The following is a 13,406-nucleotide window of genomic DNA, read 5'->3' on the forward strand; positions in this document are numbered from 1 at the left end:
AGGAAGGACTGATGGGCATCCCATGTTAAAGGCTTGAGGATGCTCCGGGCCCTGTGCAGCCCCTCTGCCATGGGGTGAATTTCAGCCTAAAGAACAAGCTGGAGTTGCCCCAAGTTTCTCCCTACCAAACACACCCACTATAGCTCAGGCACCTAATGCAGCTTTTGAGCAAACCCCACAGCTCCTTCCCATCTACCCATACACAGAAATCAGCAAAAGGAACCAAATGCCACAGCAGCGTCATTAAAGGTGCAAATTCCATCGTATTGAAAACACTGATGCTGTTCAGTCTGACACCAAAAATGATTCTGTCACCTTTTGGTTCTGGCCTTAAAACCGTATGAAGCTAGGAGTCAGGATCAGGCCCTAGTATTGCAAACAGCCTGGAGAAATCACAATTTCAGTTCTTTGCACACTGACAAGGCTTCTGTGGGTATCTTTCAAACCCAGAGCAGGGACTGCAGAAGCAGAGCGGGAGCTGGCTCAGCATGAGCGGCAGCGTTGAACGTGCTCTGAGGCAGCAATTCCGAGGGGTGAGAGAATAAAAACCCAACAAGACCTCTTCTAGGGTGTGCAAATTAGTTACTCGGGGCAAAGACTGAAGCAGCTGAATGCTTCATCAGAGATGGTTTGCTTCAGACATGGCCATGGCCATATCTAGCCCCGGGTAAAATGGCGATGACTCTCTCAAGAGCGCTAAACCCTTAGCTTGCTAGTCGGCCTCCAACATTTCACTCTTGAGTTTGAGAACCTAGATGTGGGATCCACTATAGCCTCACCTCTTGGAGGAAAATCGTGTGCTGCTATCAGGAAAATATTTAGATGGGAGTAACAGGCAGTGACATAGGTTGGGAAATACTCAGAGAGGGGAAATTCACCCCAGGCCAGAGGACCAGCACTGTGCACTATTTAATCCACTTTAGCGTTATCATCACAGGTGCCTAGACCAGCCCTTTGCACAGGATGCAGGTAGGATGTCCGGTCACTAAGGGGCCTTCAAGGTGACAGAATCCCTGCCGAAGCCATTAGGTACCCAGGACAGCACTCATGCTGCACCTACCATTAGAAAAGTGCACTGTGCTTCCTACTCTTCACCTGACCAGCACTGGCAGGACCTCCACAGAACCTGTCCCCATTCGGGATGGCTCATAGCCCCAAGGACACTAGGAAGGGGCAGCCTCTGTGCCCAGGGGAAGGGAGGATTTGGTGCCCTGGATTCCACCCCTACAGATGACTACAGTATGACCACAGCACTTTATATAGCACTACATCTGCTGCTAAACATCTGCCACGCACCAGACCAGACGTGGCTGCCTTTCACTAAACTAAAAGATTGTTACAAGGAGGAGGGAGAAAATTCTTCTCTCTTAACCTCTGAGGATAGGACAAGAAGCAATGGGCTTAAATTGCAGCAAGCGAGGTTTAGGTTGGACATTAGGAAAGAATTCCTAATTGTCAGGGTGGTTAAGCACTGGAATAAATTGCCTAGTGTGGTTGTGGAATCTCCATCATTGGGATCTTTAAGAGCAGGTTGGACAAACACATGCCAGGGATGGTCTAGATAATACTTTGTCCTGCCATGAGTGCAGGGGACTGGACTAGATGACCTCTCGATGTTCCTTCCAGTCCTATAATTCTAATCCCCATATGATGAACGAGCAGCCGTGAGACCAGAGCGAAAACTTGTGTCAAACAGGGAATAACACTGTGAATCTCTTTTCCATTTTTATGTGTAGACCTGGTTTCAGAACAGCTGAACACCCAAATCGCCCAGTGCAGTCAGTGGGAGCTGCGGGTGTTAAGTATCTCTGAAGGTCACACTGTACTTTGGCAGGTACTTTGGCAGCTTGAAGAAAGCTCCTAACCAGCTGAGACAGCCTGGCTTTGCGGTTAATGAAGTGGAGTTGTGAGATCAATTCCCCGCTCCACCACAGAATCCACTTCTCTACATCTCAGTTCCCTATCTGTATGTGATGTAATGTCCCTGGACAGCAGGGTATCTGTGAGCATTGGACCCTTGGTGGAAATTCGGCGCGGGGGTCCTTCCACTCCGGGTCTTCAGTGGAAATTTGGCGGCAGGTCCTTCACTCGTTCCGGGACCTGCCGTCGAAGTGCCCGAAGACATGGAGTGGAAGGAGCCTACTGCTGAATGCTCAGAGGAGGAACGCTGAAAACCCTGGCACCGCTTCCGGATCAAGCCCATCCTGCTGGTGAATTGCAGCTGCTGGACAAACACAACAGTGGGGTCTGGAACATTGCTGCTCCCCCAAAAGACTTTGTTTTGTTCTTTTATATCACAGATATTTGTCTTTTTCATTTAATATCTAAGGATGAAAACTCTCAAAGCACTCAGAAGCTGAACTTCCTCATTAAAGAGACCATGTGTCTAGTGTCGGAGAAAGCTGTCACGGAGCAGTGCGACTTCAAAGGGGATGGGGTAAGGAATCACATGCTAGATGGAGAATTGTGATGTTTATAACGATTTGCATTACATTTGAATGTAGAAACCCCAACCAATAGCAGGGCTGCATTGTGCTCGGCCCTGTACACACAGAGTGAGAATCAATCCCTGCTCCAAAGAACTTACGGTCTAAACAAAGAGCAGGAGGTGAAACACATGAAGTGACTTGACTTGTCCAAACTCATACAGCAGTGCCAGGAATAAAGTCCTGGTCTCCTGATTCCCAGCCCAGTGCCCTGTCACTTCCCTATGAATTCATTGTTTCAATCTGATTTAACACTCAAGCCTCAAAAAATTCTGCAGATCACGGATCAGCTCAGACAAGGTTCTTCAGACCTTATACAAGGAACATTATCTCAGAGAGGTCCCCACCCAAAGCCCATGCCCTCACTCCAGGTACACAACAACACAGAATGGTACTTTCCAATGGATTGGTCAGTGCAGTGCATGAAAAATTTCTGTTGACATTTTATGGTTAGCGAGTTTAAGTATCTAAGAGGTGGGTGTGTGGAGGGGGGGAGCAACCATTTTCAGAGTAATGTTAACGTATCCAAATGGCACCTATCTATACAGTAATGTTTCTGATAAGTGGCAAATATAAACACAACAGACTGTTAAAATGCACAATGTTACACACACCATATTGAAGTCTAGGAGATTCAACATATATGTTGCATTTTCCTCATCCAGAGCTGCCAAAGCACTTCACAAATATTAATGAAATTATTCCTAATGATGAGGGCAATTAACCATTGGAAGCACTTCCAAGTGCTGAGCCCTCCAGCCCTTGGTGTCTTTATATCAGAACTAGATGTCTCTTTCTCAAAGTCTACTTTAGTCAACCCTGGGTTATTGGATTTGATGCAGCGATCACTGGGTGAAATTCTCTAGCCTGCATTATGCAAGAGGATAGATTAGATGCTCACATTGTGGCCTCAAAATCTATTAATTTCCCTGCGAGGCAGGTCAGTATTATTATCCTCATTTGCAGATGAGTAAACTGAGGCACAGAGATGGGAAAAATTGCAGAACAGAAAGGTGTAAGGAGCTGTTACTAGATTGCAAACAGTGGTGCTCTGACTGCTCCCAGGTCTCTCTGTGCCCACAGGTGGGCACATGTGGGGACAAGGTTCAGCAGCAGGAAAAACATGATCTAGTGAGCTAAGGTTAGGACTGAGAGCAAAAAACTCCTCTGATCGGCCCCTGACCCACTCAGTGGGCTTGGCCAAGTCCCTCAAAAACTCCATGCCTCAGTTTCTCCATTTGTGACATGGGGATAAAAATATTCACATTCCTTCCTAAAAGTCAAGGGCTGTAGCTATAGCCAGATTTATTCCAGATGGGGGCAGCAGTGCAGAGAAACATGAGGTCAAGAGACAGAGGGCGCTGTAGCGGAAGGCGGCAGAGACAGCAGACGCAAGAGCATGGAGTGAACTGGAGAGAGGCGAAATCAGAGGGAAGGGAACGGTGCTTTTCTGAGGGGAAAAAAAGGGGGTTAAAGAGGGGAAAAGCCTAATGAAGCAGTGGTCTGGAGCTGGCCAGAATGTGCTGGACGTGCTGGAGAGGGAAAGGGGAGATTAAAGAAATGGAAGGAGGAAATAAAACAAGACACATTCACCTTTTAGGTGACAGAGTTGTTTCTACTCCTTTCTTGTAGATGGCCCCTAGCCCCATGAGTGTGAGTAGCTCCCCTTCTCCTGCCGTGGAGCAGGCTGGTGAAGCTGGAGGATCGCTCTTGTTGCTCCTCTGGCCAAGCAATCAGGACCTTGCGGGGTGGTTTGGGTGAGAAATTGGTGCTGCAGAGGCTGGCTATCTTCTACTCTGTTTACAAAACGTACCCATGTTCCTGTGCCCCTGACCAGCAGTAGGAACAAAACCACACGCAGGCCGCTCCTTGTGGCAGAAATGCCAGGTCAGATAGGGCAGCCCCTCGTCCTAGGCAGCAGCTGTCTGTTTGCTCTGGCTTCTTGCCAAGTCTCCCTTGCTCATCCCAACCACTTAGCACACAGGACACAGACTTGTTCCAGCCCCCGCGTCTGGAAGTTAGTAGCTCCAGGCCCTCCCTCTGGCTACATGGGCAGCTCTGGTTGTCAGTCGCCCACTCTCTGCAGTCAGATCAGCTGTTATGCACCACAAGAGCCTGGGTTACTCCTACTGTTGGTTCCCTGATCACCTCTGCATGCAAGACACCTGAGATGAGGGGCCATTAGGACCTTTCAGCATAGCGTTATCATGCCCACGTTGTAACGTCCCTAGTTTAACACCAGACCAGGAGGCAGCTAACAGGGACACAGCCTAGGAGGTACCAAGAAACAGAACTTTGCTGCAGCTTCTCTGAGACCAAACTATCTGAACTCTGTGGAGCCAGTTCCACTTCCTGGCATGTGCTACCGTCAAGGCACACTCCACTATAGAAGAATGCTGGCCGCCATGCGCTGGCTGATTTCCAGATATTTCAGAAGGGCGTGGGGTGGTCACTGCCCCAGGGAGATCAGTCTATACCTCAGCAGACACACCCAGAGGTGCAAGGTCTGCTCCCAACACCAGGGCTGCGGAGATGAATGAACTGATCCTTGACCTCTTCTCTGCCTTTTTTGAGCTCTTCTCACCTTCACTCCCTGGCAGCTGGCGAGAGACTATTCAGGATACATCTTCCCCGAGCAGCAGCCGGCCATCAACCTGATCACCTGTGACACAGTGGCTGAGGAGGTAAGGAAGGCTTCCACTCAGGTGACCAGCAGAGGGATCTGCATGGTCATCATAGGACCCTGGCAGAGTCAGGGCATCCTTATCTAGCTGGGTTCCTGGCCAGGGATTCCACATGGCATCAGCTTGGGGCATACTCCCATCGGACAAACACATCCACATGTGCCAAAGAAAGGTGCCATGCTAGGATCTATGGAGTTCACATGAGGCTGAGAGGTAGGCAGGAAAGGGGGGGCTTGGGGCCCCTCTAGGCCACCTGCTTCTAGGTGGGCCTGATGGACTAGTGACTTTGGAACGTTATGGGATGAAGATCCTGATTATAGCAGGGGATGTCCCCATGCCACTCAACAGCCCCAGCAAAGGTTCTTCTCTCTCTTCACCTTCCCAGAGAAGGTGGGGAGCAGCTGCAGTGTCTGGATCTCTACCTTTGGCCAGTATGAAAGTTCTTCTCCAGAACATCAGCCCTTCCTCTCCCCATCCCTCACAGCACCCGTAACGCATTGCCCTCTCCCAGCCAAGAGGGCAGGAGTCACACGCCGAGTCAGATCTCAGCTGGGACAAAGGGGCAAAACTCCATGGAACTCTACAGAGCTGCAACATTAACACCAGCTAGGATCGGCCTGCCCTCTAAGGCTGCTCTGTTCCCCAAGGGTGTGATTTCAACAACAGGGTTTTCCCCCACATCCCAGTGTGCAAGTATCATCTCCTGCAGGCCCCAGGATCAGGAGTGAAAAAATCACTTGTGAAACACAAGAGCTCCCTCTTAGGGCAGAGCAAAGCACGTAGGGGCCGGGCAGTGCTGTTCTCAAAGGAGAACCCAGAGACACCTAACGACATTCCCTCCCCCCCAGATGATAAGTGCCAGACAGAGGAGTGGAGTTCTCTGAGCATCAGGTAGAGGGGCTCCCTGTTTCCCTAGAACCCCTTACGAATGTGCTTCTCTCTCTCTAGCCCTACTTGTGTCCGGTGGTCCTAGTTTGAAAGGTTTTTCAAAAAAGTGAGGAAGCAGCTTGGCCATGTTCTCCGCAACTGCCCATATCACACTTGGGGGACGAATGAGATTCTCAGGCAGAACAGGAAGAAAGGCACAAACGTCCCCAAACATCCCTACAGCCACTCCTGCTCCTTGTGTCTGAGCTGTGCGTCTGGGCTTTGATCCTGTCCCTTAGAGTCTCATATAAATAAATGGTCATTTTCAGTGGGTTGTATGTCACTCGCGCCTCAGGGCCGGTGCAAGGAAGTTTCGCGCCCTAGGCGAAACTTCCACCTTTCACCCCCGCAGCCTGCAACAGCTCCCCGCCACCCTGAAGTGTTCCCCCACTTCCCGTGGCAGCTTCCCACCCTGGCCCGAGGAGCCTTTTGGTACCTCCCCACCCCAGCACACCTCTGCTCTGTGTCCTCCCTGAGCATGCTGTCCTGCTCTAATCCTCCTCCCAGGCTTGTGAATTGGCGCCGCAAGCCTGGGAGGCGAAAGAAGTGAAGCAGCGACTGCGCAGTGGAACCCCTGGGCTGCCAGTGGCGCGCTGACCCAGAGGACCCCCTGGGCTGCCTGCTGCTGCTGCCAGCTCAGACTCCCTCTCCATCCCAGCAGCAGCAGCCACTCAACCTCTTAAAAAAAATTGGGGGTGCTGCTTTTTGGCACCCCCAAATCTTGGCACCCTAGGCAACAGCCTAGTCCACCTAAATGGTTACACCAGCCCTGAGTCGCCTTCTTGGTGTCCCAGCCCTCCTCCGTGCCTCCTTTTGTGTCATGTGAACGGGCGGGGAAATGTGACCAATGAGTCACCTGACCATGGCTATTAGCCAATGGAAGGTACAGTGAGGAGATGTCATGCTCTGGTCCCACCCTTTCTAAGGGTGATACTCCAGCTCAGAAACTCAAGGCACATAACGGTTTATCACCGGGGCCATTCGACTGGGACAACCCAACGACTGGGAGAGCAACTGAGCTAAGTCAAGTACCAAGGGTTGATGGGGGACTAGGTGTGACCTGCATGTACAGCTATTAATTCAGTGCAGGAGGATGAGAATGATCCAGATGTGGTAGCCGGAGCTTGACCCCCCTGCAGGATCCACCCAATAAGTGGTATCATCTGCATCCTAAACAACCAAATGCTGGCCAAGTTATAATACCCCAGCAATCTCTCCCCAAATGACCATATGGGGAGTAGCTCCCTGCCACATTGTGCATCAGCAACACAGGGCATGCGAGAACTCCACCCTCATCCCACCTCCCCCCTTGCATTAGGCAGAGAAATAAGAAGGAAAAAGAGAAAGAAAAGAGACAGCTGCGTGCAGTGACTCGTGCCCCCCATAAATACATCCTCTGCAAAATACAACAGCTGACCAACACATCCCGCTTGATGACAGAGCTGGCTTGGGAGAGGAACGCACAATGGGTACATTGGGAGCGGAAGCAGAGATGATAGCACTGGGATTGGTGAAGCAGTCAGCTGGCAGGGAGGTGAACTACAGAGAGCGACTGTTAGACCCGTCCCCAGGAGCTGCACATTCAAGAGGCTGAGATGTATCATTACAAGAGATAAAAATTCACAGTAATAAAGTTGCCCATCTCTGTTGTTATAAACCAACTCAACAATTGTTAATGCCCTGGCTTTCCTGCTGGACCTAGCTGGGCCTTTTAGAAATTCAGAATGTACTCACCAATATGCATGATGTGCTGTGTAGAGGTGTGCGACCGAGGCTCGACCCTCTCTGAGGGTGGAGGGGAGCCACACCGGCCCACTACACGTGTCGGTCCGGCCCTCTGCTTCCGGGCTGAGCGACAATGCACAGTCACTTGGGGGTTCCAGCCTTCTGCTGCAGGGCTGAGCAACGATATACAGTCAACTGGAGCTCAGGCCCTCTGTCTCAGGGCTGGGCAACAGCACAGTCAATTCGGGGCTCAGACCTTCTGCTGAAAGGCTGAGCAACAATATAGAGTTAATTAGGGAGCTCAGGCCCTCTGCCTCAGGGCTGAGCAGCAAGATACAGTCACTTAGGATAAAGCCCAGGCCCTGGCTCAGGGCGGGGCAACACTCGGCTCAGGGCTCAGGCCCCTCAGGAGGGGCTGAGCAAACAACTAGTCTTAATGGCCTCCTCAGGCCAGGGAGAGGGGGAGTCTGCCGCCTTGGACGGGTGGCGCGGACGCAGGCCCTCCCACTCCACTGCGTTCCAGCCCGGGGCCTAGCAGCGGTTATCACCGCTGACGGTCAGTGGGGATCCTGACCGCAACACACTGACATCGGCTCAGGTAAATCTGCAGCTTGACTGGGGTCGGCTGCCCCCGGGCTACTTCCAGCCTCCCCCTCCGGGCTTACCTGGTCCGTAGTGTCACCTCCCGGGAAGTCCAGTAGCATGGGCTCCTCGCGGCCGGGGTTGGGCGGTAGGTCCGGCAACTCCTCCGGGAAATCCGGCCAGGCTGGCTCCGGGGGTTCCTCGGGGTAACAGCAGGGACGGGGAAGCTCCGGCAGCTCCTCCGGGAAATCCGGCCAGGCTGGCTCCGGGGGTTCCTCGGGGTAACAACAGGGACGGGGAGTCTTCGGCAGCTCTTCCAAATAGTGGGCGCGGGGAAGCGTCGGCGGCTCCTCCCAGTAGCGGGCGTGGGGAAGCTCTGGCGGCTCCTCCCAGTAGCGGGCGCGGGGAAGTGTCGGCGGCTCCTCCCAGTAGCGGGCGCGGGGAAGTGTCGGCGGCTCCTCCCAGTAGCGGGCGCGGGGAAGCTCTGGTGGCTCCTCCCAGTAGCGGGCGCGGGGAAGCTCTGGTGGCTCCTCCCAGTAGCGGGTGCGGGGAAGCTCTGGCCAGTCAGGGCAACTGTCCTGGGCCCCAGTGGCTTCCCAGTCCCGAGCTCCCCGTGGCAGGTCTGCTCCTGGCGGTGGCTGGGCTCTAACTGAGCGCTGACGGCCGGCTTTTATGCTTCCGGGTCACCACCTGACCCTCTGAGGGGCGGGCTCACTGCTCTGTAGCTCCGCCCACTCAGGCATCCAGCGAGGCTCGCCCTCTCCTGGGCAGGAGGGGAGCCACACTGGCTGCTACATGCTGTGACTGGCGCTGTTTCAATTTTCCTGATGTCCCCAGAGAAAGCAGCTCCTGGAAACCTTCTGGCTCACTTTACATCCCTAACACTATTAAAATGGGATGAGCTTTTGGTGGATTTGCTGGGCACGTTGTTGGTTATGGTGAGGCAGGCTGGGTTTCTTTTCTTCTCAGTGGTTATAGAATAATGGGGCAGTCTGGTCACACTGGCATGCCGGGGGGAGAGTTACAGGCATCTCACTTCCTGGACCAAAAGTAGAAAAAAGAGCATGTGTGACTGTAATTTGACTTGGCTCTAACAACAGCAATATCATAGCTCCTCAGCAATGATCCAATTCATTCATTGGGATCAGCTGCTTGGAAACCACGCTGAAGGGTTAGTAGCCACGCTGAAGGGTTAGTAGCCACGCTGAAGTCAGCCCATTATTTATTATTATTATGCAGGAGTGTGGTGGTGGTTGCCAGTGTCAGATCTATGAGCAATCACAGATCTCCTTGAAGCTAGCCACCTTTTTCATCCAGTCTAAATGGAAAAAGCAATTCAGCTCCCTTAATGGAGTAAGAGAGCTGAAGCAATAGAAACCACCACCCAAGCAATGGACCACACTGGGAGGCCTGAGCAAGAACTAATTCAGGGAGAATAAGAAAGGCTTCCCTGGGACTGACTGCAAATGCAGAGGCTGGGCAACAGCTAAGCAGAGCGATCGGAGAGCCAGTAGATACTTTCTGGTAGATACGGGATTTGCTTGGGATTTTTAAGCAACGCTAATTGCTTCCCCATGCTAGTCAGGCCCAACAGTGCCCTCCAATTCTCTCCCGACCCCCACTTTCCTAAGCCCACTCCCGTTCCGAGAGCCCCAGAGCAGAAGTAAGGAGTTCAAGGAAACGCCTTCTGAATAGCAAAAAACCACCAAAACTTAGTGAACAACCTCTGACGGCACCACTCGGCGAGGGGGCAGCTGGTTGGCTCTGGCTGTGCTTACGGTGTCCCGAGATACAGAGGGGAAACGAGACTATGGCTTCATTTAAACCCATTGCCTTCTCCATCTCTTCAGTAACACACCAGGCCAATCTCAGCCCTGTGTTAAGGGGATGTGGTTTCTAAAGGCATGCAAGCTGCAGCCTGTCTCCCCAGCCCGCGAAGGATGCACCGCCGTTTCCAACATGTTCCAGGCCCTTCCTCCAGGGCAACTTTCTATTGGTTCAAACAAAAACTCACATGGGACCCATAGGTCTCCTTCCCTCTCTCTGCTCCATGGCTAATTGCAGGAGCCAAGCTCCCTCCTGTGGCTTTTCTCCCAGTCTGGTTCTCCACAGGCTGGATCCCCCTTCCCAGTCTTGCTCCAGGCCATCAGCCTGTGGCCTGGCCTTCTCCAGAGCTTCCCATCTCTCCTGCCACCCTCTCCCTTCCAGGCCAGTCACAGGAGCCAACCTCCCTTCTGCAGCTCTCCTTCCCCATCTGAGCTCTCCCGGCCCGGTAAGGAAATCCCCTCGCTCCTTCCCGGTTGGGTCTGAGAACTGACCCTGTGCCCGGTCGCCCAGGATCAGCTGCGAGGGCACTGACCTGTCACAGGCGCGGCTTCCTGTGACAGGAGTCCTGCCCACTTACCTCAGGATTGAATTTGGCTCCCTTGACTCTGGCTCTTTTCCTCTGATTCTGTTACTCCTCCTCTCCTCCCACTTTTCCTTCTAGCCTCCTGGATACTTAGGACCCTACCTGTCCTCACTCACACCGGTTTGGCCCCAGTGTGTAATTCTGCTGACCAGGGTTGGCTTTAGGCCTATTCCACCAATTCCCTGAATCAGGCCCCGCGCCTAAGAAGGCCCCGCACCCAGTGAGAATCCCTTCTCTGGCTAGAGGCGCCTTTTTTAATTTTTACTCACCTGGCAGCGCTCCGGATCTTCAGCAGCACTTCAGCGGCAGATCCTTCGCTTGCTCTGAGTCTTCGGTGGCACTTCAGTGCCGGGTCCTTCAGTGCCGCTGAAGACATGGAGCGAGTGAAGGACCCGCTGCTGAAGACTCAGAGCACCGCCTGGTGAGTACAAGCCCCACGTGGTTTTTTTACATTTTTTTTTTAAAGTCATCCCTGCCGGGGCCCTGCCGAAACTGTTCGAATTGGGCCCCGCACTTCCTAAAGCCAGCCCTGCTGCTGACTCCCAGTTGACATCATGTAAGAGAGAGGAAAACCAGGCCCTAGTTTCTGCTCAATCTGCCTTATCTCTGCTCTGGACCCACCCAACAAGAGACCATTGCTCTGTGCTCTCTTCCCTCCCGTCACTTTCCCTAGCTTGAGTATGCTAGATACAGGGCACCCTGAGTTCAGCAAAGTCTGTGCAGTGGTCACAGAAACTATCATGTCAGACATTCATTATGATCCCTGGGCACTGGATTCTGATCCCATGTGGGCCTAGGAGAGAACTTGGCATGAGGCCACCTAGACAACAAGATTCCAGGATTGTCACTTGAGTGTCTGTTGAGTCAACGTCAAGGGATGGGAACAGCTACGAGCCCTGTTGGGTTAAAATAGCACCAGGTTCAATCAGCACTGGGATTTGCTGTCTGGTGCCCTCCAGTTTTTAAATTCTCAGCTATTTTCCATGTTTTACATGTTATAAATTACACCCGTATGGCAGCACATGGGCTTTCACCTAGTAGAAATAGTGATTTTTGTAACTTCTGGAAGTGAAACACGAAGAGCAGAATTTCTAAATACGATAGCCCAGCACAGAACTGAAGGTCAGGGCAATTACTTCAGTGGGAGTTAGACACCTAGGTGCTTTCCAAACCCCCCCTGGGCATCTGTCTGAATTTTAAGGTGCCTAACTACATTTAAAACTCTCACCTTACATGACCTCATGCTCTCTTCTGGCCTTAAAAATCTACTAGCTCTGCAGTGCTACTGACAGGATGCAGACTCTGACCGTGGGAGGATTTGGTAACCATGCAAGTTATCCATGGACGTTAACAAGGTTTCGCTCCTGATATTGCAACAAATGAGAATTTTGGTCAGCCGAAAGGGAGACAAAGAAAAGTTTAGGCAATAGCAGTTCAACGAGCAAAGCTCTTTCAGTGAATTTGTACAACTAACTTCTACTTTGTGCCTTTCCAAAAATTCCCCCACCCCCAAATGTAATATTTGGGGAACAAACCCGCAACTGAAAGAAAAACTATGTGTAGCTGAGAGCAGGGAATAACTCTGGATTCAGAGATTCTGAGCTTGTAGGGCCAGAGTGGGCTGCTGATCATCTAGTCTAGTCTTCTATGTAATACACGCCACGGGATTTCTCTGAAGAGATATTCAGGGATAGTGGCAATGAAATGCTCGGGTAGAGCACAATGTCTGTTACCTAAGCCACCACCTTATCCACTGCTCAGCCACCTCACATGAACGGAGAAATTTGCACTTTAATCTAAAAGAAGGATATTCTGCTATCAGCATTGACAGCAGGGTAAAACCAGTGATCATAGGTGTGCAGATGTGCCAAGACTTTTTTTTAAAAAAAAAAAACAAATCACGGTGCAGTCATGATAAATTTAATAAACGTCATGAGTTTAGTGACAGTCTTGTGATTTTTTTTGATAAAAAAATACTCTGACAAATGGGGGGCACCAGCCACCCTCCACAGCCCCCTTCGCTCTGCCCCACAACCCTAGTTCCCATCCATGTTGGGAGGAGACGTGGGGGAGGGTGCTGAAGGCAAGGCCATCCTACCCTCGACCTGGGCAGCAGCCCACTCCAGGCATTGTAACCTGGCATACTGGGTTGCAGCGCTGGCAGGTTTGGAGGGGCAGCTGAGCCAAGCCTGAGAGGCACTGCAATCCCACATGCCTGGTCACAACACCTAGAGCGGGCCGCTGGACCCAGCCCCGCGGAAAAGAGCTGCAGGAGCTGCCACTGCGGAGTGAGTCACGGATGCAAAAAAAAAAAAAATTCCTGGACAAACAGGAAAGTGACACTATCCAGGACTTTCTTCGCCACCACAACAAACCTTGAGCCCGAACCGTCCTCAGTGGAGCTATTCCTGTGTGAACACTCAACAGTGACCGCAAAGCAGGGATACGGTTATTTGGGTTTGGTAGGAGGTGAAATTTCCCTCTCCCCCAAGACACGCTCACTCTTTTCCAGTGCGAGGATTCTAAAATGCTGGAGTCTGTTTATTATTGGGAGTGGGGTGGGCTAAATATCTAATTAGCAGCAATAATTAA

The 13,406-nt window shown here is 51.8% G+C and overlaps 1 protein-coding gene across 1 annotated transcript in view; it reads left to right on the forward strand.

Annotated features, from left to right (window-relative positions):
• The window catches only part of LOC116822644 (uncharacterized), a 93,225-nt gene extending 87,077 nt beyond the window's left edge, over positions 1-6,148 (forward strand). The window contains exons 9-12 of the mRNA XM_075061932.1: positions 2,330-2,437; positions 3,570-3,617; positions 5,087-5,170; positions 6,119-6,148. Of these exons, the coding sequence (XP_074918033.1) occupies positions 2,330-2,437; positions 3,570-3,617; positions 5,087-5,170; positions 6,119-6,148 (270 nt within the window). The remainder of the gene's footprint in view (positions 1-2,329; positions 2,438-3,569; positions 3,618-5,086; positions 5,171-6,118) is intronic.
• Positions 6,149-13,406: the final 7,258 nt, after the last annotated feature.

The sequence above is a fragment of the Chelonoidis abingdonii genome, chromosome 2 (assembly GCF_003597395.2).
Source record: "Chelonoidis abingdonii isolate Lonesome George chromosome 2, CheloAbing_2.0, whole genome shotgun sequence".
Classification (NCBI taxonomy): Eukaryota; Metazoa; Chordata; order Testudines; family Testudinidae; genus Chelonoidis; species Chelonoidis abingdonii.